The 25,647-nt window shown below is 38.7% G+C and overlaps 1 protein-coding gene across 3 annotated transcripts in view; it reads right to left on the bottom strand.

The window, feature by feature from the left end:
• ABCC4 (ATP binding cassette subfamily C member 4 (PEL blood group)) overlaps positions 1-25,647 on the bottom strand; it is a 155,522-nt gene that overhangs the window by 50,986 nt on the left and 78,889 nt on the right. For all 3 annotated transcript variants that reach the window (XM_082076217.1, XM_082076216.1, XM_082076218.1), the window contains one exon: positions 16,555-16,634. In XM_082076217.1, the coding sequence (XP_081932343.1) occupies positions 16,555-16,634 (80 nt within the window). The remainder of the gene's footprint in view (positions 1-16,554; positions 16,635-25,647) is intronic.

Raw genomic sequence — 25,647 nt, 5'->3', positions numbered from 1 at the left:
AAGCCTGTCAGCCATCCAAACACCAGCTAATTTCTCAAGGCTCCCTCACCTCCATCCTCATCGGCAAACAGAGATTGAAGTCTGTTCCTTCCTTCTGACAACTCACTCCCAAATCTGCTTTATATGGCTGCTGCCTTCCCCTTCTCTCCCTCCATCACCTCCTAGATAGCCACAAAAAAGCATTTTCTGAAGTATTTCTGCCTCTTCAGAGCATCAGCTGCAAACTTGAAATGAGGTGTTGAGGAAAGCTGCTTCAAGGAAGAGAATTCCAAGGCAAACAAATGTTTCTTGACAAAAAATAAAAAAGCCAAACTGAAGTTCTAGTGATGATAATCTACAATATGTTGCAAAGGACCGGTGGGGGTGGGAGTGGGAGTAGGAGTAGAACTATTAGGATCCAGCTCATGTAAACAAAGCCTTGCTACGGTGAAAATACAGAGAAGGAAAAGATGGTTAGGATGACTAAAGTAAAAATCTGACACCGCCTTTGGAAGGAATTTTAGATGAGCCTGCACCACCTTATCATTATAAAAATTTATGATAGGGTGGATCAGTCATGCATGTTGTTTTTTTGGAAAACCAAACTTGCATACAAATTAACTCTTAATGAAGTTAGTCTGAAAGCCAGACACAACCACTTGCAGACTGTAATCATGTAGTTACTGTGTGAGGTAAGGCAAAGGTTCTACCTCCCGTGTTTCACAAGAGACAATGAACCCTTCCAGCTGGAGATGGCCCCAAGTGCTCGTAGAGTCACTGTGTGCAGGCTGGAGGACCCGAGATGATCAGCAGCCCAATGACAATGGTAAGACCAGCAGTCTGACTGCTCTCCTCTATGCAGACAAGCAGTGAGCTAAACATGCACTTTGGACAGCAAGAAACAGCCAGGACTGGGTATCTAGACCTTGTCTAGCAGAATTGGCTTACAACTGAAAATTGCATCGAAAGTCTACAGCAGATTTCCCTACATAAAAGAAATATGGCCTACAAAACCAGCATCTTTTAAATGCTAAAATTAAGAACTACAGTAAAAGTCTTCTGTAATGACTGTGCAGAAAATAATCGCCAATTTTTTTTTTTTTTAAATAGGAGCTGATTAATTACATTTTATAGCTATCTGCGCAGTTCTGGAAACAAGGACACCTCATACAAAAGACAACAGATGCAGAGGCTACTGAGACTGAAAATACCTGGACAGAGAAATCTAATTTGCTTCCAAATGGAGGCAAATTGTCTGATGTCCACCTTCAAATTTGCTTCAGTTTCCTTGGAGAAAAAAGAATCACCCACTCACAGGCTGCACATACTCTATTCCTAGAGTACAGAAGAGCACATGCTGCTACTGTTGGAGTCATCCTCTTGCTTGCAAGAGTCCTGAGAGACTTCCCTCGTGCTTGGGTCAGTCACTTGGTTCACTGTGGCTTACTCTTCCTCAAGAAATCTCCTGCCTCACTAGAACAAACATACCCTCTTGTCACCCTTCAGGGAAGCGAATGCTCTGATCAGCACATTCACTTGCGAAACGTGCTTTCCCTTCATCTTCTGATGACCTACATATTCGTAATTCTTATAGGTGCTGAGAGGGATATCCTGGAGCTTCTATCTCAAACAGGTCTTGATCTAGGAAGAAAAAGGTATTTCTGTAGCACACCCATACAACAGAAAGGCATTTAATGCCAGGCAAAGAAACAATAAGAAAAAAAAAATCTGGAAAAACATGGGAATTACAAGCTATAAGCCTTTCCCTTTGTTGCAGAAACTATACCATTTATATAATGTTAGAAGGCTCTGAGGAGACCTCATAGAAGCTTTCCAGTACCTAAAAGGAACCTACAAGAAAGCTGGAGAGGGACTTTTTACAAGGGCAGGTAGTGATAGGACAAAGAATAATGGCTTAAAACTGAAAAAGGTTAGATTTAGATTAGATACAAGGAAGAAATTCTTCCCCATGAGGGTGAGGCACTGGAACAGGCTGCCCAGGGAAGCTGTGGATGCCCCATCCCTGGGAGTGTTCCAGGCCAGGCTGTACGGGGCTTTGAGCAACCTGGTCTAGTAGAAGGTGTCCCTGCCCATGGCAGGGGGTTGGGCCAAGGTGATATTTAAGGTTCCTTCCAACTTGAACCATTCTATGACAATTCTGTGAATTGAAGTAATTTAATAAAGTTGACAGGATAAAAATGCAAAAGCAAAATTTAGAATTCAAGATGTCTTCTAAGAATGTCTATCCTTCCCATTCTATACATCACTGCCCTTTCATATCAGTTATACCCTGAGCTTAATATTTCGTGTTTGGTTTAAGAACTTTGAAAAAGGCACCTGGCCTTCATGTAGGACCCTACTTTGAATGCCTCAGGTCTACTAGCGCTTTGCTTCAGTGGGTACTTAGAGTCTTTTATCTCCTCATGAAAGTAACTGTAAAACACCTCTCTGTCTTTCTAATGAGGTCAACATACTCAGATCCTTGAGGTCTTCCATAATTCAAAAATAAGTTTTGCGCTTTGTTTGTTTTTAAATGGACCTTACCATGTATTTCAGGATCTCTTACAAAATACATGCATAAGGGGTACCATGTAGTTGTGTGTCTATGCAAGTTCCCAGTGTGATTTGTGATGCCAAGTCATGGGTTTGACAGCTATGATAGAGGACCTACTACCACAGGAACCACACTATTCCAGACTTGCAGCTTGGTGACCTGGTAGGACCTCTAATGAATGAGTGGAGCCCAATGGATGGGATTTGAGACTCAGAAAGATGTATGTGGGAGCCCACATGTGACTTACATAGTGAAACTCCTCTCCTAGTTTAGAAAGTGATTCATCTAACCTTTAAGTAGATACCCAGTGACCCTACAGTTGAATATTTCTCTAGAGTCTACTAACTGTATAGACTAGATGTCCTCTGACTACAGCAAAGTAAGCATCTAAAGTCCAACAAGCAGATAGCTACATTTTGATGACTGAATCTGCAGTCAAATCCCACCCAAGAACTGCAGTGTTCCAGAACTGGTTTTACCAATATTTAAGCAGAAGTAAAACAGTCAAACGCACCCACCCTGGCTCTGCCCCCAGCTCCCTGGACCCTGATATGGACTCCCATGGACTCCCATGGACACTGCCATGAAGCCATACTAATTTAATAACAGCAATGGTGCATATCCTGGATTTCAAGTTTGCCACCTTAACTGCATGAACTTACGGCACTCTCCGTCAGGCTGTGCTGTGTGAAGTAAAGCCAGGTCAAGAAATTACAAAACCCCACTCTGTTCATACTTGCTTGGCATCACCCTTCCTCCTCCTCCCCTCCCCCTGACTAAAATTATTTCCTCGTTAGCTCTGCCAAATAACTGCATGCACAATCAATCCTAATCCAGTTCTGACATTTTCTTCTTCCTTGAACACCTTTAGGCTTTTTCAAACCAGAGTCTTCGGTCTGACTGTCCTGCATCTCTGTTCAAGCCCAACCACACCAGTGGCTGGTGACACTGGCACAGCAGTGGACAAGCTTCCCTGGGGAGGAGACATCGCAAGGAGCAGATCAGAGCAACAAACACTTCACTTGGGCCAACTGCATCCAGAACAACGTATTGAACCACACTGTAGATTTTTTGTTGTTGTTTTTTTTCCCTTTATTTAAAAACAAACAAACAACAACAACAAAAGGCAAAAAATGCCCAACAACAACCAAACAAAACCCAAACAACAAAAAAAAACAGGAACCATCCAAATAGAAACCCTTTACCTTTGTATCATAATCTTAGCACATAAGCAGCTCAACTTCATATTACTCAAAGTGGCTGAGTTGAGGCATGTAGTCTGTCTCTAAACTACCTTTTTAATAAAATTTATGAGCTTTCTTTCAGAACTGTTTAAAAAAACCTAAATATGGCTGTTTATACTATTGCTTGCATCAAACTGTCAGGAACAGATTTGTCTTGAGAGAAAAAGCAATGAAGACTTATGAGCATAGGAAGAAAAGCATTGCATGTAACTCCAATATTTAAAAGACATCTCAGATGTCGTGCTTTTCTGAAGCAACTAGTGACAGCAATAGTTGACAGGAATGACAGCTCTCAGTCAGTGTTAATTCAGCTTTAGGAAAATGTGCATCCATGAGAAAATTACAAATACAAAGACAAGACAACCAATGCACTGAAAGGGGACAAAAAGGCACAGCTGGGAAAGAAATGAAAACTGTAATTTCAGATAAACCGAGTGAAAGAAAAATGTAAGAACTAAATACTGCCAGCTCTAAAAGCTTCAAAAACAGCAAGCCTGCGTTATCTTCCACGAGACACCCTCTCCTCCTCCGAATCTTGCTATTTGCAATTAGTCAACAAAAGGCTACCTAAGTAAATCCATATGTCACTGCAAATGGGCTGAATGCACCTGTCAGATATACCACAGAAATGTATTCAAAATTCCCAATCACATCCTTACTGCTAGTACCTTCTACTTGTTCTTGTCTCTGTAAGATAGTCTTTCTGGATCATTGTTCTTCCAAGAGAACAAGCATATACTTAGCTCCTCAGGGCAAATGTTTTCTGTGCCACCAACATGCCCATTCGTTTGACTTGGCATGCATTTTGTCATTAAGTGAAAAGCCTTAATACTTGTTTGAGATCATGGCGAATTGTGTCCATTTGTTCTTTACCAAGTGACCTTATAATAAAAAGGGTGTTTTCCTTAATACATTGGCACTGTCACCATTCTCTTGTATTTAAACAGCAACCTATCATCAATAATCTCTTATCCTACAAGGGCTTAGAAACAGGCTTTCTGGGCACGCTGGGCCAAGAGGCTTACCTGCCTTATGCAGGTCTCAATTCCAATAGCAGCTCTCAATTCCAATAGCAGCTCTCAAAAATCACAGTCCATATGTTGTCTGAGACTCCCATACATTGATGCTTTAGAAACAGATGCATAATCAAGCTCTGGGCTTTGTGATTCTGCCAGACACTCAAAACACACGTCCTTTAAAACTCTGCATTACATTCCTACAACATCATGAAGTTATTTTCCTTTTTGTAATAAATTATCTATCTTCACTCATCTAAGAAGTTAGTCGCCAGGGTGCTCTGGCCACAGTAATAAGTGACTTCCAGCTAATACAGATTTTCCATTAAAAAACAAGCCCTTATTAGTGCCAAAACTATGGCCCCTACTTATGCATCTCTTCATGCAACTCCTGTTCATACACACTGTACATGAAAGCCAATACTGCCATGCAAAAAAGGACAGAGTCAAGATCCATTCTGGTAGATGGCTGTAGACAATGTATTTTTCTATTTATAAGCCATAAAATCTTGAGGAGGACTTTTAATTTGATTTTCTCAAATGCTCTTGTGCCTACTAGGTACTTCCATACAAAAATGTTCTCAGGGATTCGGGCAGCAAGGCACAACTTTGCAATGAGGATCTACATCAAAGTGAGAGGTCCTCTTCTTGCAGTTTAAAGGGAGTCAGTCACAGCTTTATTCTGATCTGTAAAATGATGCTAAAAAGTTAATATATTTTGTGGTTCAGCAGTGCTAGGTTGGTTGTCTTCTCTTCCAAATGTCCACAGTCCCTGGCTATATTCTTACATTGCTCTCTTCCCAAGGAAAAAAAAAATGCAGGCACACAAAACCCGCTCACATAAACTCCAGTGCTCTTTGTACCATGACAAACATGCTATCTTCCTGTGGAACACCTCAGATGCCAAGCACAATTTTACATGGTAGCTGGAGGAAACAGCATTAATCAGAGTGAGTGTAGAACATGCACACACTCATGCTTTGTTTTCTCAACAGCTCTTGCCAGAACCTGCCTGAAACAATACAGAAAAATATCTGGCACCAGCCAGCTCTCCTGGAGTTACTCTTCTTCTCAGGTAGCGGAAAGCAGCCCTTTCCATCATAATAATTTAGGGGGTTCATGACCTATACATAAACAAGGACTCTAACACTCCCACCATCAGCAATAACAGCAGTAAGTATGACCACTTTGTTGGCTTTTGCACTTGCTACAATGCATTTTTGTACCTCCCCTGCCAAATGAGTGATATTTTTAAAAGGAAAGTAAAGAATGGCTCAACAATTTCTGCTCCCCTCCTGTGCCCTGAAGCCATTGCCAAAACTTCTCCCCAGGTATGTTAGCCTGATACAGCCCAGCTGAGCACAGACGCTGATGAAACCAAAACATTTCATTCAAAACTGGGTACTTTTCTCTTTAGCCTTGCTATGAATAGGGTATTTCCTACTTTGCTCTCACCAATATTTGTCCTCAGCCTTATCTCACTTAAAAGCAGTTTTTCTTTCAGTGCTAATTATTCCTTTCTTTCAATAGAAGGGGCACATATACTTAGAACAATTAAAAAAAAAATCAAGAAATATCTCACTGCTTTCAGGCTACTAGACTACAGGAAGCATATCTGACAAGCTGATACAAAATGATGCAAAAAACAGACAGTAAAAGGACTGGGAAAGGATTGGGCCTTGTGACACTCCCAGTACAAAACTGTGAATGCTGGGGTGCTAAATAGGGAATGGACCACAGAAAGCAGCCAGGTTCTCATGCTCTCCCCGAACACCATCTCCTGTTACTACTGATGGGCAAAGACCACTGGCCTTGATGGAAAACTGCTGTGACCCTGCATGCTGCTATTTAGTGTTCTTGTGGTCTAGTCCATTGACTTATTCACTAAAACACTCTCCACTGTTCCTGTGAGGAACTCCTCTCAGCTAATGAAGATGTTATCATAACCTTTTCATCCATGCTGTGCACGTTTTCTTCCCAGTTCTTCCAAATGTCTGGCAAAATTTTGCTTACTGCAGATGCTGCTGCCCCATAAGTTGCAGTTTTGCAGAGCCTGTCTTTTGAGATACACGGACTTTTGTGCCTCAGGCCTCTTGTCCCTCACAGCAAAATGCCCCTGCCCCTCCCCAAGAATACCTCATTTTCAGCTGCATGACCTTTTCTGCTCAGCCAAGTCTAATTGTTTTGCCAGAAGTCAATTCTGTGTCTTTCAGCAACTTTAAAAGCTTTGTGCTGCATTTGGACTGGGGGCTCTTCTGTTAAGAGAAGTTTCAGTCCTTCAGTAACATAGATCTTCGGCCTTACAGCAATTACAAGCTTTTAAGTATTTTACTGTTTGTTCTTGCTATTTAAAATACACTATTCATATATTTATTTTTAGGTGGAATGAAGTCCTAGTCATATTTCTTTAAGTTCCCCAGCAGTCCCTCTACCCCAGTTAAACAAAAACTATGAAAAACATGAAGGACTACAGCATCAGCTATCCTAAGAAACAAAACTACCTTCTGTTCTTTTCTGGTCGCACTCTTTCATAGCAGATACACAAAAAATGCTTTTTAGCTTGTCTCTGAGTTTTTTCCTAACCTCCCCACATCTTTGCCACTCTGATAGGGCTATAAAATACTACTTTCCTATTCAAAACAAACTCTTGACTCATAATTCTTCAGCTCCAGGAAGCTTATCAGTGGCCTGACATTTTCAGCAAGTGTATTTTAACTGTTCAGCACCAGCCTCTCACCACCACCATCAGGTTTCACTTGGTTCAGCCATTCTCTGCAGGTACAGAACCCAGTGGCACCTAAAGAAGTAACAAGAAAATTTCTTGGCAGATAACAAACATTATCTACTGGGGAAATCACATGCTCATTCATAATTTGTTACAAATATGCTCCAAGACCATCAGGAAGATTTTTCAGAAGTTTACAGAAGCACAGAATCATTTAGGTTGGAAAAGGCCCTCAGGATCATTGAGTCCAACCATAACCTAACTTTGGCACTAAACCAAGTCCCTAAGAACCTCGTCTAAATGCCTTTTAAACACCTCCAGCGACAGCGACTCCACCACTTCCCTGGGCAGCCTGTTCCAGTGCCTGACAACCCTTTCCGTGAAGAATTTTTTCCTAATATCCAATCTAAACCTCCCCTGGCGCAACTTGAGGCCATTATTTACCACAAACATCAAAGACACACCGAAGTAACTGATACCAGGTCTGACCCCAAAATTCAGACTTTCTACCAGTGAGAAAAGTGAAAAACTATTTTTGTCAGTATTATGTTATTTTCTCAGTATTTACGTTATGTTTAAGAGAAGGATGGACAACTGAATTTGGTACCAAAGCCAGCAAGTTTTCAGTTTGAGAAGGGAAGATCTAAAACGATTATTTATCATATGAGTGACTATCATAGTAAAAGAGCTCTATTTGTTTGAACATTAGACTGATTTCAAAACCAGAAAGAAGAAAAGATTTAGGGACATGATTGCGAAAGAAAATGTAATCGCTCCAGAGTCCTATTCTTCCACAGTGCAGGAACAGCCATTATCGAGCCTTTGAAAGAGCCTTTCTTACACACAAGGTTTTACTATTTCAAGAGTGCAATCCAAACTAATCAATTTTTTTTTTTTTATGATACCGGACTATTCTGTAACGTAGATGTAACACAAAGGGACATAAGCTTCCCAAAGACATTTGACATTCAGTTCCCAGCCGAACTCTCATCTCTTGCTGCATGGAACTGCCCAAACTGCAGCCTCTATCTTTTGAAGAACAAACTCATTGGGAGTTTTCAAATCAGCTGCAGAGTTCACCTGTCAGTCACAATACCAGCTTTAGCAAGAAAGACATTCTTATATTCTGCATGAGATGCACACATAACCCTGGCAGCGCATTTTTACAAGATGCAGTCTTTTTTTATCCTAGAGATAATTCCTTGTCCCACATGTTTGTTTGGGGCATAAATATGCATAGTAATTTAACACACACATACACACACAGGCCAGCTACATGGCTTAGTAATTCAAATTTCCTCCAAGTTTCTCCTTCCCTCTTGAATCAAAAGTGAAATCTCCAGGACTTTTGACGAACAGCGAAATCCTACTTTGTTTGCAAGCACACGCTGTCCTATCTACAGCATATCAGTAGTTTAAGGCAATCTAGAAGATTTGTACTTATCACCATTTGGAAGAGGATTGCTACACTCTTTGACTGACAGCAGAATTAAAGATTTTTAGTTCCTGTGAAATATTAGAAATGTTAATGATCTGTAGAAGTTTTAAAGATAATCACCAGTTTGAGCCACAGTTGTTAAAGGTTGCAATAATGCTTAAAAAGTCCGGAAAATACCTGTAAATAATAACAGAAATCCCCACTGGCACCAAAAGCAGTAGTAGTACATAGAGAAAAAGACAAAAAGAAAAGGATAAAACTATAGAACATGAGTTCACTTAAATCAGAATATTTCTTTGTACTTGTTTCACCATAAGAAAAGCAAACAAGAAAATATATCTTCCAACAGATTTTAAAAAGAGCCCCAGACAAACAGAATCTCCCTCTGGAACTTTTACAAATTCCACCTTAACCAAAAGAGGGGAAATTTCCAAACAACGCAGAAGGGGGGCACATCACTGGACTTCCATACAACTATCCTGCCTTCTAGTAGCTGAAAATGTATTGAGAGTTATCTGATGAAGAAAATAGATAAGCCAATTTGGAGAAGAGCCTATTTAAACCTTAACGTAATGTTATATTTACAGGTTTTGGTCAAACATACCAAAATAACTCAAGAAAAAAATACATTTTTGACTTCCTATCACTAAGCTACAATCTGTTTGAACTGTTAGAGAAATGAAGAGGAAGACTGCAACTCATGAAGCTCTCATGCTCTAGACAAAGAAATACAGAAGACTAAGTGAAAGCTAGCTTTATTTTCCTGAGTGCTGTGTTCAATACATCAGTATTCCACAATTCATTGAGAAAATGGAAAGAACAGCCCAGTAACAAAGGTGCTATCTACTCTTACCACATAAGTGGAGACTAAAAAAACTAAAAGGAAATGAGTTAAGACAAACAAGGAAAGTGGTAAAGGAAACACAGGAAAGGAAGATGACAAAAAGGTAATAAAATTGCATTTTTTCAGTATTTTATGTTTTTTCCCATGTTAGATAAGGGGCTACATCTTCAATTCTTATTAAATCTAAGTAAATACAAACCCTAAAATACTAAAAAAAGTTACATTATATGCCCACACCAATTAGGTTTGTTACTGCAATGTTATCTTGTTGTCTTGACACTAATATGTAGAGAATGACACATACACCTATTCGTATAAAAATTCTACACACTACTGTAAATAGGAAAAAGAAAAATGGGGTGAGAGAAATGATTGGGCTGGATTACATATGACCACTATAGTGAGAACTGACCTTTAGCCTTCCTTAGAAAAGCAAGGTCTGTGTATAAACGGGAATCCACCTATTAGCAGTGACTCCAGATTTTATACATTTTAACCTACAGTCATACCATTAATCGGAGTAAATATGCAGTCCGTATGATGCAAGACACTCATCCTTACATTCAAAGGAATGTGATGACAGGGACAGAGTGAAGACCAGCAATAGCTTTGGCATAGATTATTTCCACTGCTGGTCACCATCAAGAAGACTAATTGGCTACTGGGATTTAACAATCAAGGCATTCAAGGACAGAGGAATGAAAGGTCAATAAAGAACTGCATTATTTAGACAAGTGTCTGTGCTAAACTCACAGCTCCTCCATCTTGGTCTTGGACACACAAGTGCAACCAAAGCCTCCTCCTTTTTTTCCTTTAGTTCCACAGAGAAAAAGTTCTGAGATTTCAGCAGTCAAGTGCCATCAGGCAACTGGGCTTTTTAATTTATTTATTTTGCATTTAATCCTCCGCACAGCTGCAGAACCTCGTGATCAAGCAGAATTACCAGGATTCCGCAGAGGGGAAACTAAAAGGTGTCTCCCAAGAGACAAGTCTGCTCTGTGTACCAGGCTAAAGAGAATATGCTGACATTTAACAAAGATCCCACCACTGGTTATTTTCTCACAATATATTTATAGTCATATTTTAAATATACACATGCAAATACACAGAATTTAATGAATATCTTTTCAAACTCACATATACGCACACAAAACATGGCTAAACTGGAAAAAAAACAACACAACACCCCCCCCCCCCCTTCCCCAAACCCCACCTCTCTCAGAAATCACAAAATAACAACGTCATTGTTAAACTAAAAGATCCTGGAATTCCTTCTACACACTTTCCCTGACATCTTCACACAATAAAATGCAGGGGTCAGTGGTACTGAAACAAGGAACGGCAGTTCCACTCTTGTGCACATACGAAAGCAAGTGACCCAAGCTATTATTCCAGTCTGAGGCACTTTTTGTTCCTAATATCCAGATGCAGCAGCTTTCTCTTTTTCTTTTTTTTTTTTTCCTTTTTTTTAAGAAATGACTGTGGACACCTCCTTCACATTTTCCTTTTCTTCAGCATTTTCACTTCATAAAGCTGCAGTCAATGTGTTTTGTGTGTGGTGAGAAGGGAATGGCACATTCAGTGGTGGTCTCAGCCACAGCCTACATTGGTGGCTCAAGTAGTCTCAGGATTAGGTCTTTGTGTGTGATGAAAGGATATGAAAAGTCAGTTATTTAAACTCAGTCAAGCTGTTGATTTTGAGGAGGAAAAAGGTTTTGCAATTCAGTCTTCCTCAATAAATCACTGCCCTTTTCCAAGGGCAGCTGCAGATAGTTCACATGTTCACAGTGTTCTCCAGAAACAAAACAGATCGGTTTTTTTTTTGCCCCTCAATCCAATATAGGGTAAGAAATCAAAACGAAGGGGCCATCACATTAAGTTACTCAGATTCACAAGAAACTAAAGCAGAAAATCAACTCTGTTAACAAGTAATAAGATCACTGAAGAACTAAAAGGGCAAGAAACTACAAAGAAAACCATCTCTTTAAAACATATAATGATATTTAACAAAACCAAAAGAAAGTGTGAAATATATTTCACTGTCCTATGTATTCAATCAGTTCACAGATATGATTTTCAGCCAGTAGTTTATCAGTTTGGGTACTCATCCTGCATCACCTGAGGCCACAGTTTAAAGATGTTAAGCCTCTACAGATCCATCTCAAGCCAAAGGGAGATTCAGGTACTAAAAACAGGCCTTTGATGAGCTCTTGAAGATACAGCATCCAAAATAGTGGCCACAGAGGAGTAATGCACGTAAAATACTAGTAAATACATTGGATTCCTAATTCCTAGTACTTCCTCATTATTTTTTTAAATTCTATTCCTTGGCTGACCTTTTCCCAAATTAGTATAATGTGTTTTATATAGTGCTGCATTGAGCTAGACATTGCTATGCATTTAACCAGGACATTTTAAAGTACAAACCCCACACCTGCCAGTGAAGTCCACATCAACAGAACCACAACTCCCACAGAGCTTAAGGGAGGAGGAGGAACAACAGTTGGTTATAACACTGAGTAAATCAGCTGGTGTTTTCAGAGGAGCCTAAGAAAATTAAATAGCAAAATCCCAGTAATTTTAAATGGCACCTGACTTCCTTAAGTCCCTTTGCACTAATTTACAGGACCATCAAGTTCGTACCAACTCAAGAAAGCATTTCTGCAATCACCTGCATTTGGGCAGCTCTTTGAGGCTGCTGTCACGCCTGCTCTTTGATTAAAGTAAGGAATACATAAATAAAGCATACATATCTAAATGAAGTACATGTTCAAATCCCTTTAAAACATTTTAAAGCACTTCACACAAGTAGCCCCTTACCTGAGGAGATATTCACTTAGTTGGAAAAGACCTGCCAAAAATGCAAAACTCAGGATCGGAAAAAGAAAGCGAGACATTGAACTGAGGCTAAGGAGGATAACAGTACTAAGCAAGTGATCAAAAATATGCAAGCTCACGAAAAAACCCCAGCATCTTCACCAAACAAGTTCATTCAGCTTTTTGACTGATCTGAATCAACATACAAGCATTAATTACTGCCTGATTTTACACACATATTCAGTGCTGTATATCTAGAAATACCAAGTGTCATACTGAACATAGCACTGTTTTTTATTTTATTTTTTGGGAAAGCTGGTATGGAACCTTATGGCCAGCCAGAATCCATTACAAAAGATAAGGCCCAGGCTTAAACTGCGGACTGTAAACTTCATTTTTTACTTTAATGAGCTTTGAACTGGACTGTAAATGTACAATTAAAGATACTTCAGTTGAAGTGCCTAACTTAACCTTTGGTTTATTTCCAGAATCTACCCACACGGTTCAAAGCCACGAACGTGTTCTCCTAAAAGAGACTTATTTTTTATTTATAAATCTTGTGGATACAACAGTAACTTCTACAAAAAGGCAGTCAACAGCACTGATATGATGTGTCTCATACACTGTTAATAAAAAACTGACTGCCTCCTTCTAGTGAGGACTGTCCCTCTTGCCTCCTCTCCAAAGACAGGTGTGCTGTACTTTGGTGCACTTAAAACCAAACAAAAAAGGATGGCAGGAAACTTTAAACATAGTGAGAGCTGCTACTTTGGGAACACTTGCAAAGCAACAGTTTTACAAAATCTAGCTAGGTTTTCAGAAGAATACACAAGGTCTATGATGCATTTTTGTGCTTGCCACATGCCTTTTATTTTTGCTTCAACAAATAAGTGTGCAGTAACTATCCACTCTCCTGAAGGGAACTGTTTCTTCTTCACTGACTCAATGAAGGATGTAAAAAATTCAGCTCTTTTAGTTCCAAGGAATTAATTTTCATCCAGTATAGCTGTCTAGACTAATCACGCTCATTATGACTGTAGTGCAGTGTATAAATCTTATTAGGGAGTCTACAAAGAACATTATCAATTTTTAGCATTGCTTTAAAATCTGTACTTGGTGTAATTACAAAATTCTCAAAACTAGTAGATCCTATTTATTTACTTGCAGGTATTTAAATGAGCTCATATTGTAGTTTTTGGGTGTCCAATCACGTTGTGCTTATTTGTGCAGAAATTATACACTCACTTGCCAATATAGTAAAAGGCTGGAATGCTTCACAATGATCCTAGCAGTAACTCAGAAAAAGGACCACTTCTTCAATGCAAATCCGCTCAAGAAAAGCTTCTACACACAAAGATGAACCAGTTACTGCATTGTTTATTAAGTTTCACTTGATTCCTCCTGACAACCATTTGAACAATGAATGTTGGGAAATGTCTCTCAAAGAATCAACAACAATGGCGGGGATCAGAGCTTTTATATTTAGCTAATACTGTTTTTAGAAAGGAGAAAATATTTCTTCCTGAAGGGATTATAGGAAGTCTTATAAAAGACACCTGCAAACAAAACAAGTGACAAAAGATCTCTATCATAATTGATTACAGTTATCCTTTGTAAAAATCTGTGCTTCTTCAGAAATAAATATCATCGCTTTGCTATTGAATTTCAAAAGGCATCCACTAACCAACAAGCCTGCCCATCAAGAACAGTAAGTTTTAGACAACCCGCCAAGAAGGAAGTGTTTTTGTCTTACGGATACCAGTGCATTATTAATCAACAGTAATTTCCTAAATTTTCTTTTCTGATGCCAAATACAACAGGCAAGCTTTGAAATATAGTATCATTTTAATAGAGTACTGGACATGTGACATGTGACTTTACTTTTTTGAAAAGGAAAAATTTCACTTAAAATACCAACTTCAGAATTTGACAAATTATTCAATAGCCAATTTAAAAGAAATGCACAAAGTAATCAAGTTTACAGTAGGAGCTTGAAAGAAGAAAACGATCACATCTAGAGCAACAGCCTTCATTCTTTCAGACCAGTTATGTTTTGGTAAGCACATACTGCCGACAGTATATATATTTAATAGCCAAATTACTAAGTTTTCCAATTCAGTAGTAGATGATTCAGTTCTCTGTATGTGCCATGCATACAGGTTACCTCCTCCTTAACTCTCTTGGAGCAAACCAGTTGGTGTCCTCAGAAAAAAAAAAAAAGTGTGTGTAATTCTCGAGACAGTTTTGCTTCAGGGTCTGCTCCCAAAAGGAAATATGGACAAGACTACACCAATGTTGGCTCCCTCTGCTTACACAGACTTGTCTAACATTTTCCCAGCAAATTTTGCATCCTCAGACAACCCCACATGCCTTTAAACCACATGCCAGGGCGTGCAAAACACCCACTCAGTTTCTCGCTATAAAAGCGCCATGCAAGTGGGGCTGCAACACGGCTCTCGCACTTTAGTAAACGCACAGAACTAAGGAAAAGGGTTAATCATTTTATCTCAAGACCGCGGGACCCTGAGGACGCTCTGGCCATGGGCTGTACGGAGTATGAACACACATAGCGCTAAGAGAAGATAATGACTGCAGTACAGCCTGAGCTTCCAGCCAAAATACAGGCACATATGAATTGTCCCAGGAGTGCAGAAATAGAGTAAGATATGTTGTCTGCTAAGATAGTTGATGAGACTGAAGAAAAATTTGAACCTATATAAACAGTAGAAAATCAGTAGCATATTACAGAAATATGTTTATATTGCACTTTCAAGGAAGAATGTGCCAGGGCCTTCAAAGTCCATGAATTCAAAATTTACTATAAGCAACTGCATAACTCACAAAAAACCTCCAACTGAGTTAATTGATAGGTAAAATACATCACACCTTCGTTTCTTCCCCAAAATGACATGTGGCACTGTAATGCTTCGTAAAACAAACACACATCTCAACGTTAACAGCTTCACTAAACCAGGAAAATGTTTTTATCTTAAGAAGTGTTTTTACCAACTCCTTAGAATATTTTTTCCTATTTTCAGGAGTTCAGCATTAACATGCTCAACCCAAAATGTCTTTGTTTCGTTTTTTAAAGAAGTCAAAGCAAGGTTTAGATCCTGAGTAAGTTATCTCTAGGAGATGAAGCTAAGTTAGCAGTCACACCTCCTGACTTGAGCATGACAAGCCTGATCCACTGAGTCCAGATGATCCACTAAGACATTTCTATCTCTAGACTCCACAACTCCGTGTGTTCTGTGATTCATGTTATTTTGATACAGTATGATCAATTTTTTTGCAGCTTTATCCTTCTTCAATTTTTTATAAGGAGGATTAATAGCAACTGCAATAGAAAAATTACCTTGGTATCATATATAATCCTTTATCCTTTCATCATCATCGAAATCTTAGTGCTTTGTCCATCTTTCTTGTCTTCAGCAACTTATTTCACTTGTTCCTATTAAGGCTATTACATTCACCCTATTACTACTAATCTTTTCTTTGTAAATAGCCACACCTATTTTAATCCAAAACGGTGTGGTAAGCATTTGATTCTTTGTGGAAGTAGACACGTAATTAGGTTAATCTGTGCTATCTTTTCATGTGAGTTGATTGTTTCTTTACTATGGACATATTTCTTAGAACAGCAATAAGCCTGCCAGATCGCTTGGAGGCAAATCAGGAGCAATTTACCAAGCATGTAGCTACTATGAACTGAAATCTTGACATAATAGCAAGCTGTGTATAGCCACTCCTACCTGCCAGTTATTACTCATGTTAGCTTTTACTGACACATTAAATTTCAACCGCACCTTCTTTCATGAACAAGTACTTTCATTCAACACAGCTGCATCTGTGACAAATAGCTGGTCTTCACCAAAGCACACAGGAATCTAAACTCAGAATGCAGTGCAGAAGTCTTTGGCAGCAGCAACTGAATTACCTGCACGAAGTCCAGAAACGTCAGTGGAAGCAAGTCATCCAGGTGGCCAATATCTTTGGAGAAACGATTTAAGATTCTTCCTACAGAAACAGGGTTGGAAAAGAAAAATAAATATAATTCCTGAAAAGATCCAAATATCTTAAACACAACATGTTCTACCATTTTAGTAACAGTTAAAAGGAAACAGCTGGAATCTGAAGATAAAAAGACACTTTTCAAAACCACCATGAAGGGAATCTTCTACAACTCCTGCAATGTATTTTGAAGAAAAATACTTTTTTACAAATGCTTTTCACCCAATTATAAAACCTTTACTTAAACTGCTAGGAAAAAATTAAAATGGGCTTTGAAGAGAATAGTTCAATAGAATTTTAGGTGAAACACACATGCTTTATATGCTCAACATGTGCATGTACAGTTGAGCCAACTTAATTCAAGTTTCATCAAGTAACAACACCCAGAATCTACTCCTATCTTTGACTGAAACTCACTAGTGCACGTATGTCCCAGATAGATCATAGTTGATCTGGCTGATCCTTTTTAGCATTTTTGTTCCCACCCCTCCACTATTTATGTGGATTCAAATTGCACGTGTTTCTGGAATAAAATTTGAGACAGATTTGTGTTCATGCAGCCTCACATTTATATTTACTCAAAAGCTTGACAATACTGATCTTTATTAAAGCTAATAAAACAGTTTTAATCTGCTGTCAGTGAAGCATTTACACTTCTCTATTTTCCCAAGTTCTACTTGAGTGAAAAAATCAGTTCTAGCAAGAGTTCTTTAATAATTAAAGTCACAATGCTGCCACCCAGAAGTGGATTAGTATCTTTCTCTATTAATCGATACCTCTACTCACCAGGAAAGGAACGAAGCTAAGGATGGGAATCTGGCCTTTTCTAAGGTGTGCAATGCCTGTACATGCATTCACATTGCTTTTTTATCTACATATATCTTGATTCAATTATTACTGCTAACTGTACAAACTCATTCACTGCATTGGCAACAAAAGGCACTTTTTTTATCTTTTCAAAGGTGCTCATTAAACTGAAAGTAGTTAAGTTTACAGATTCCACGGAGCACGTTGGAGACGTAATTCAGAGATAAGAGATACCAAAGTAACTTCTTTAGCAACCATCACTCTGGTTTTCCAGATTTACGGATTTTGTTGCATAACATCAATTGCTTTTTTTAAAGGAATTTCTACTCCACACCAAGCAATACGCAAAACATCCTCTCCTCAGGCCTGTGACACGACTCCAAAGAGAGGTACTGGTGGCAAACAGCTTGTTCTACAGTACTTTACTACCAAAAGCAGTTACTTAAGGCAGGCAACAGCAGAATTCATCCTACTTTTAGGCTTTGCACACAGAGAGGATGGGTATACAGCAGCACAAGACTCAGCAAGATCTCTTTCATCTATTTCTACCATGAATGGCAGCTGGGGATGTTCTCTTTCACTTATTTCATGTTGGGTAGATACATCAGAAGACAGTCCAAGGCAACTTTTTTTTTTCAACTTTCCTGCGATTTCTTACACAGAGACTGGTCATGGAAGAGCGATCTAGAATGTATGGCATGCATGCTGTAGCTAAGACTTGTTAACATCCCTAAATACCACATTCCAGGTTATTTCCGAATGAACCAAGAATTCACTGGCAAGAAGAAAATAATTCAAAGAGGTTAAATGCTTCCTTGTGACAGAGCTTTCCTTAGTGGCTTGTCTGGGAGGGGCAGATGAAGGAAACAAGAGGCTATGATGGCTTGGGCTCAGGGCATTAGCAAACTGTTTCCAACTTTGTCATTTGCCTCCCAAGTGACTCCACTTTATTTTATGGAGTGAAGAGCAAAGAGAGGTTAGAGTGCCAAGCCCCTCCATGAAACACTGTGAGACCCACCGATGACAAGCTGTATGCAAGGGCAAAGGATTATTCGCCACGGTGAGCGAAACCCACCTTAATTCAGCCTTAAAATCTCCCCTTTGCATCTTAAACTCAAGTAAGTTTTACCTTCAGTGGTTTCAGGCTGATCTAAGAAGCTATCGTGCAAAAGTCGTCCCGTGTGACAGGGAGGATCACTCAGGCCATAGGGCAGGTTGATGCCAATGCCCCAGGAATCAAGTGAGGCCTTCACCATCTCCCTCATCCCACAAGTGGAAGAGCACATCCCAAGTTGTTCCTGGAAAAGCACTATGCTTCCTCTCATTTTGTATGGGAAGGACGAAGGCTTCAGGGTTAGAGGAGAGAAGCCATTACAAAACACTTGCTGTCTAAAGCAACTTTAGTTTCAGTTCCAACAGCATCTCAGAGTTAAGTTCTCATTTCTACTGAAGAATGACCCAAAGTTGCTCACGGAGAAATTCTGCAGACTTTGAGTTCGGCTTTTGTTTGTTTTTTTTTCAGCAATTGTTTGGAGGCTGTGACAATCTCTAGCCATTTTCTGACAAAGTTTCAGCATTGTGACAAGGAGAGCACCAGTCTATAAGCACGATACAGATCTGTTCCGTAACTTTTGAGGGTTATAAGTTGGCACAGACGTAAGTGAGATGTGCAGAACATTTGTCTACATCCTGCACACCAAAAGCCACTGTGGCAACGTTCTCCTCCACAGTAACATCTCTCCTGGTGAAGTTCTTTGACAAACCCCATCACGAAGGAAAACTTGGCTCACTTAAGCCCGCCTCAGGTCCTCTGGTCTTACTGTTTCTTCCATATATCCACCAACCACCAACTACTCCAGTTTCCACAGGTATATCAATCTGCTAATTAATTGCCAAAACTGTTTTTTTGGCAGTTACCTTATGAAATTGTGAAGCGTAAAAGCATTTCTACAGACTGTGTTTTGACAGAGCTGTGAGCTGCCACTAGGAAAGAGGAAATTAATCTGACATTATCGATAAAACATGAAGACATCTTTTAGTCTGCCTAATCCTCTTTAAAATGTAAATACAGCAATTCTGTAAAATGACACGGACTAAAATACAAGTGAGCAAAAGAAATGGTCTATGAAAAAGGCAAACCTGGAAAACTGTAACCTTTTACAGGCCACCTGATACAATTAAAGCAATTTAAATAGTGGGCACATGAACCAGTAGCTTCTGAAATAAATTTTCACATGAATCTCCAGTAGAAGAACTTCAGTTTTTTGAATTTTCAAGTTATGGAAAAAAGTAATTTATGGTGTATTTAGTGTTTGAACATAATAATTCTGGAAAACGACACCTGAAGTCAGTAAGTCTATGAAAATACCTTGTTTCTTGCTAAGAAGTCCATATCGCAGTGACAACCAATGATAGCACAAGGGGCAACAGGTACAAACTGGAACACCGGAGGTTCAACTTAAATATCAGAAGAAACTTCTTCTCAGTGAGGGTGCCAGAGCACTGGAACAGGCTGCCCAGGGAAGCTGTGGAGTCTCCTTCTCTGGAGACATTCAAAACCCACCTGGACACATTCCTGTGTAGCCTCATCTAGGTGTTCCTGCTCCGGCACGGGGATTGCACTAGACGATCTTTCGAGGTCCGTTCCAATCCCTGACATTCTGTGATTCTGTGGTCTCCCTCTCCTAACATTAATCCAGTAACCATTAATGATCTTCTTCTGCTAAAAGCAAGTGACAAAGCCACAGCCTTAACCCTACTTTTGTTTTTATTTTTCTGCACATCCTATGCAGAACCAAGCCAGGGTAACCCGGCAGACCAAGTTCCCTCACCATATACCAGGGGGAGCAATGCACCTCCAAGCAGACGCGCTGGGGAAAAATCCATAAAATGCCCCACGGCCATCGTGATATTGCATCCAGAGCGACTGCTACATTTAGAAGAATGTCTACAAGTAAATGAGGTCTGTTTCGAAAGGTATGAAGAAACAACTTTTTCCATTCACAGGAAGCACAGCACATCAGTGAGTTGTTTGTGCATTATTAAGCACGCAAGAGCAAACATCCCAGATATGAAAGTTAAAGTGGTCATTTTGAGTCGGGACTCCAAATGTTTACAGTTATTATTACAGTTTCTACTAGCAATTGCAAACCTAACTTTTGGGGATGGTTCTTCAGAATGAAGAAACTGTTGCACCTGCTATTCAAGAAAGGTAGGACCTGCACAGCTCACAAAAAAATAAATATTTTTTTTTCTTTCCCAAACTTCCGATATCCTTCTCTCTCAAACCTACAGACTATCAACATCACCTTCTCACATTAATTCATACTCCCAAACACCCCAAATTCCTTATGTAAGCATTTCTGCAACATAGATACATGCAATGACACAATAATTCTTAGATCTAGTCCAGTATCTTTAATATGCAAAAATTTTCAAGCTCACTTAACACTTGCACCCTTTACTTATCCCAGTGAGTTTCAGTCTGGGCTTCAAAAGCCAAATGAAAATACTAAAACTAAAACTTCTGAGGCAAAGGAAATGTCACGAAACCATTAACAAAAAAAGTCTTTTAAGAAATCAAGAATATGCCCATGTTACAGCACCATCCAAACTTGTGAATAGTATCTGCTGTTTTAATCATTCTCAGGCTTCCACACGGTGTGCAGCATCAGTAGCAAGTTGCAAAAGGGAACGTGCTCTCTTCAACAGTCCTATGTTTGTTCTTACACCAAATAACTTAATCAGAACACACACTGTCGATACATTTCTTCCGAAGTAATTAAATAACTATACAATGCCAATTAATCACAGTTAAATAAGGGACTGTCACCAAAGTGCTGTGTACATATTTCAGACTATTTAATGGTCAAATACTTGGCAGTATCAAAGTTAAACAATGATTCATTAAACCTCCTCCACTACACAATGGTTAGGCTAAACTTGAAGTGAAAGAATCAAACCTCTTTTGTTCTCTATGAAAAAGACATCAAACCTCAGTATGTGATATTCTTTTCTTCCTCACTCTGTAAACTGCTTTAATTGCATGAATCAGAATGTGTTCAGGTGCTACATACCCACTTTGCTTCTGCAGGTGCCTACTGATACTTTGGAATAGATGTTCAAACCTATCATCCAAATAATGAAAACACTTGACAGTGCGACACACCTATTTAAAATGTTTATACATACTTTAGGATGAAAGAAATATAATCCAAACTGAATCAACACTCAGGATGTAAACACCAGAAAAGAAAAAAAAAAATTTTTTTTTCTTTTTTTCAAACAAGCGACTATGATCCTCCACTGGAACAGCCAAATGCCACCAATAGCCTTCAATGTTGTGCAACTTAAATTCCAATATCAAGGACCCTAAGAGCAGCAGTATATTATTTCTAGATGTATTTGGCATTTCTAGTACACTTTGTTGGCCAGTGCATTCACTGAAATACTTCTGTATAACAGAATAAAGTGGGCAGATTGATTTTTTTTTTATATATCTTGCAAAGAGTTTACAAAGGCTTTATACCCACTTGCTTCACCACACATTGCAGAAATACTTTGGTGCTACTTCTCTAGTCCACTGATTCACCTCTTTTGAAATGGAAAAGGATTTAAGAAAAGGACCTTCTAGGGACAGAAAGCTTTTGCCACTTGTCTGTGCATGTACGTGCACAGGTGCACACTTTTGGAATTTTTTTTTCCCTTAAGAGAATCAAGCTAATCCTCGATCCAGGGAATTCTAATTGCATCACACTTTCAGATTAATACACAAATGTTATTAATAAATACTACTTTGCATAGCAACCCAAACTCCTCCAAGGCAATTGGAGGAGTAAAATATCAATTTTCACACAAAAGTACACTGCATTTACCAGGAGACAGAAAAAAATATTCAAATATTCAAAATCTCCCATGAACACTCCCCCACAGCCCAGTCTCTATGAAGATAAAGCAACAAATTAAAACACTGCTATCTCCCACTTCTCGCTGCAAACTCACAGAAACCTGTCTGAAAGCAACTTGTACGGCTAGGAATGGATTCAAGAAGGTACTCGGTCACACACGGCGGCCACCGCTGTGTGGCTGCGGTCACGCCTCAGGTTTTGTATACAGAGAGGTGATAACTTAGCCTAAAGAGAGAAATCAAGCACTTTAACGGCCCAAATTACAGCTTATAAAACCAAAGTAATTTTAAACATATGCATGGTAGTAAAATAACGCTCAGAAGTGTCTATGTGGTAATAAAAGCACAATCAAAGGAAGGAATAAAAGAAATAACTGCACAGAACTGGGTGCGTCTAGACCCACGTCAGTTTATCGTAACTACACTGAAGACCTTTCCCATTCTGCCATTGGTATAAACTGGCAGCTCCCCACAGATATTGCTGTTAAACTATAGCATGCAGGGACTAATAAGTCTTCACCCATTCTCAGTTTACACATATAGACTAAAAAATAATAAAGAATTCTTTTTTTAAAAAGTACTGCAACTACGAGCAGTTTTCCATTTCATCAAAGCAGCGACAAAGTGGATTGTCCATATCAAATGCTGGCAGGAAGCAGACATTACATCAACATTGTAAAATACAACTATGAAATCAAGAAAATAATTAAAGATGGATTACTGACTTTGAAAGGAATTGTAAGTTTGTGAAATATTTCTTCAGAAAGAGATCTGGAAATGCATCTCCTGCATAGCTGTCAATTACTGATCTACTCTGTCTTTTCTTCCATATTTCTACAAAGAAACGTCAATAGGTCTGTTATCTATTTTTAATATATGTTTAGCACCGCATGTCCACACAAACTTCCATATACAGCATTACTCTCTTCCCCACAGGCATCCTATAAATATAAATAAGAAATTCTACCTCTTTTTTTTTTTCCTTTAGCAGCCTGAAAGTGACAGGAATATTATCACTTTCTTAGACATTTGCAAATGGGCACAGTGGTGCTGGGCCAAGGTATGGTGAGATCATAATATCCATTTATCTAAACTGCCAGCATGTAATGAATTCAGGTGGGATGCCTTCTATCCAAATTAATTTACTACTTGAAAAGGACTTTTTACACGAATGCTGTCAAACAGTTAGGAAAGGAGAAGAAAACGTGAACGCCGTGTTTGATCTTATTTTTAAGTGTAGGATTTAAAGAAAGAAGGATAACTATGACGAAGATAAGAACGGAAAACAGGCATCTTTCAAAATGAATTTCTATTTTTACTGCTGATGGAGATGTCTACACTGCCTAGTATGAATACATTTATCCCAATTGTACAGTTGTTTCCTAAGCTTTTCACTCCACTAGAAACACACAGTACTTTAATGACCTGCCGATCAGAATTACCCTGCTTGGAGGAAATCACAATAGGTCAATGCTCCATGTAAGTTGACTTATCCCTTTGCTAAATTATGTGGTACAGTTGATTTGTCTTTCTTCCTGGGTGTGCTCAGAACAGCATGTGTATTAACATCAGATATCACCGGCTGAAGTCTTATCTCCTCACGATACAATGCAATGGATATATGAAGTTTTCAATTAAAAAAAAAGCACAAAAGCAAAACATCTTGGCTACAATTTCGACTGTAATAGAATTTGTAAATCAGAATTTAACTTTTGTGCTGTCTTGTACTTATTAACAAAATGACCTCTTTTACAAAAGCATGATAGATGTGGGATAATATATTCATTAACAACTCTCAAATTATTGATCCTTGCAATGATAGCCCCTGCCCCAATAATTAACATTCACAGATTTTTTTTTCTTTTAAGAAAGTATCAGAATAATTCAAAAGAACAAACTTCTGGCTATATAACAAAGTTTTATCCCATAACCTGAGTACAAAGCTACATCTCTGTTTCATAATTAGAATGACAACAAAAGCAGATACCTGCCCACCCCAATCCCTGGAGTAATATTAAACCTTTCATAGGTAATTGTGCTATGATGATTGTCAGAACAAAGTTCTAACTATTTCAGAAGTTATGCTCTGGATATACTTTCTGCTTCTTTTTAAACCCATTTTTACTCAACGGAGCTATTTTAAGTTATCCTGACTTTGATTAATAATATCTACATCTAAACATATTGAAACAAATAAAAAACTAAAACCAAGCCACTAACTCTAATGTACTACCAAAATACAGCACAACATAATTTCTGCTGTATACTACAAAATAAGCAACAAGATTTTAAGTCACACAGTCCAACTGAACCAAAAAAAAAAAAAAAGGTATTTATACAGAGGAGGGGTTACAGAAAGAGTTGAGATGGGCCTCCTTTCCCCTCCTGAAAGGACAAAAAAAAAACCAACCACAGGATGAAAAATGGTAACCACTTGCAACATCTTATCAACTGTCCTTTAAAGAGATGTCAAGTTGTATACTATCTACAGTATTTTCTGTTGATTTACACCATCACCTTTCTGTATTCCAGATGTAAAGTTATCTACTTCAACTTCTAACCACAATACAAAGCATCACTATAAGAGAAACCTGGAACAGTATATAAGAAACGTAGTTCTATATTGGCTTTTTACTGGCAAGATCATTACTTTAATTATTTGCTAAACCATTTAACCACAAGCACATCCACTTCTGAAAGAGCATTTCTGTAGTCTAGTTCTCCTTTCTACTATAAATCCAATTTGGATTGAAAATACGTCCTGAGTGTTGTTTTGCTGGAGGGGGGGCTTACAATGAATTAAACTGAGCACTACAAATCAGGATGGACTGAAACATCTGAAGAGCTGCTGGAATTTTTACACAAGAGGAAAAAAACAGCTTTTAGAGCTACTTTCAAATTTGTCGGTTATATATATCAATATATATCAATGGAAGGACTGAAACAAAAATGGAAATATCTGTTACCTTTCTAATAAGGTTTTTCCAACAACAAACAAGAGTTTTCCTGTGCTACTTATACTATCAAGACTAGATTCACAATAGGCTTTAAAATACAGTAGTTCAGAAAACATGGGGGGCAGGGGGAAACCTCACATAGCTCTTGCAAATCTGCTCATACTTGTTGATTTTCTTAACATTCCATCTCCCTAAGACGATTCACTGAATAAGAATCTTAACTTGCGTCTTTTAAACGTTTTTCTTCCCCTTTTGTATTTGGCCTTGAACTTAGAAGGCTCAATCATCACTCCAGTCTAAGATGACAATAACCAAGTAGGATGTTATTGAATATAAAGCCTTTGCCTTC

Source organism: Streptopelia decaocto (assembly GCF_964273445.1).
Source record: "Streptopelia decaocto genome assembly, chromosome: 1".
NCBI lineage: Eukaryota > Metazoa > Chordata > Aves > Columbiformes > Columbidae > Streptopelia > Streptopelia decaocto.
Note: the sequence above shows the minus strand (reverse complement) of the source record. Positions and strands in the feature narration are given on the sequence as shown.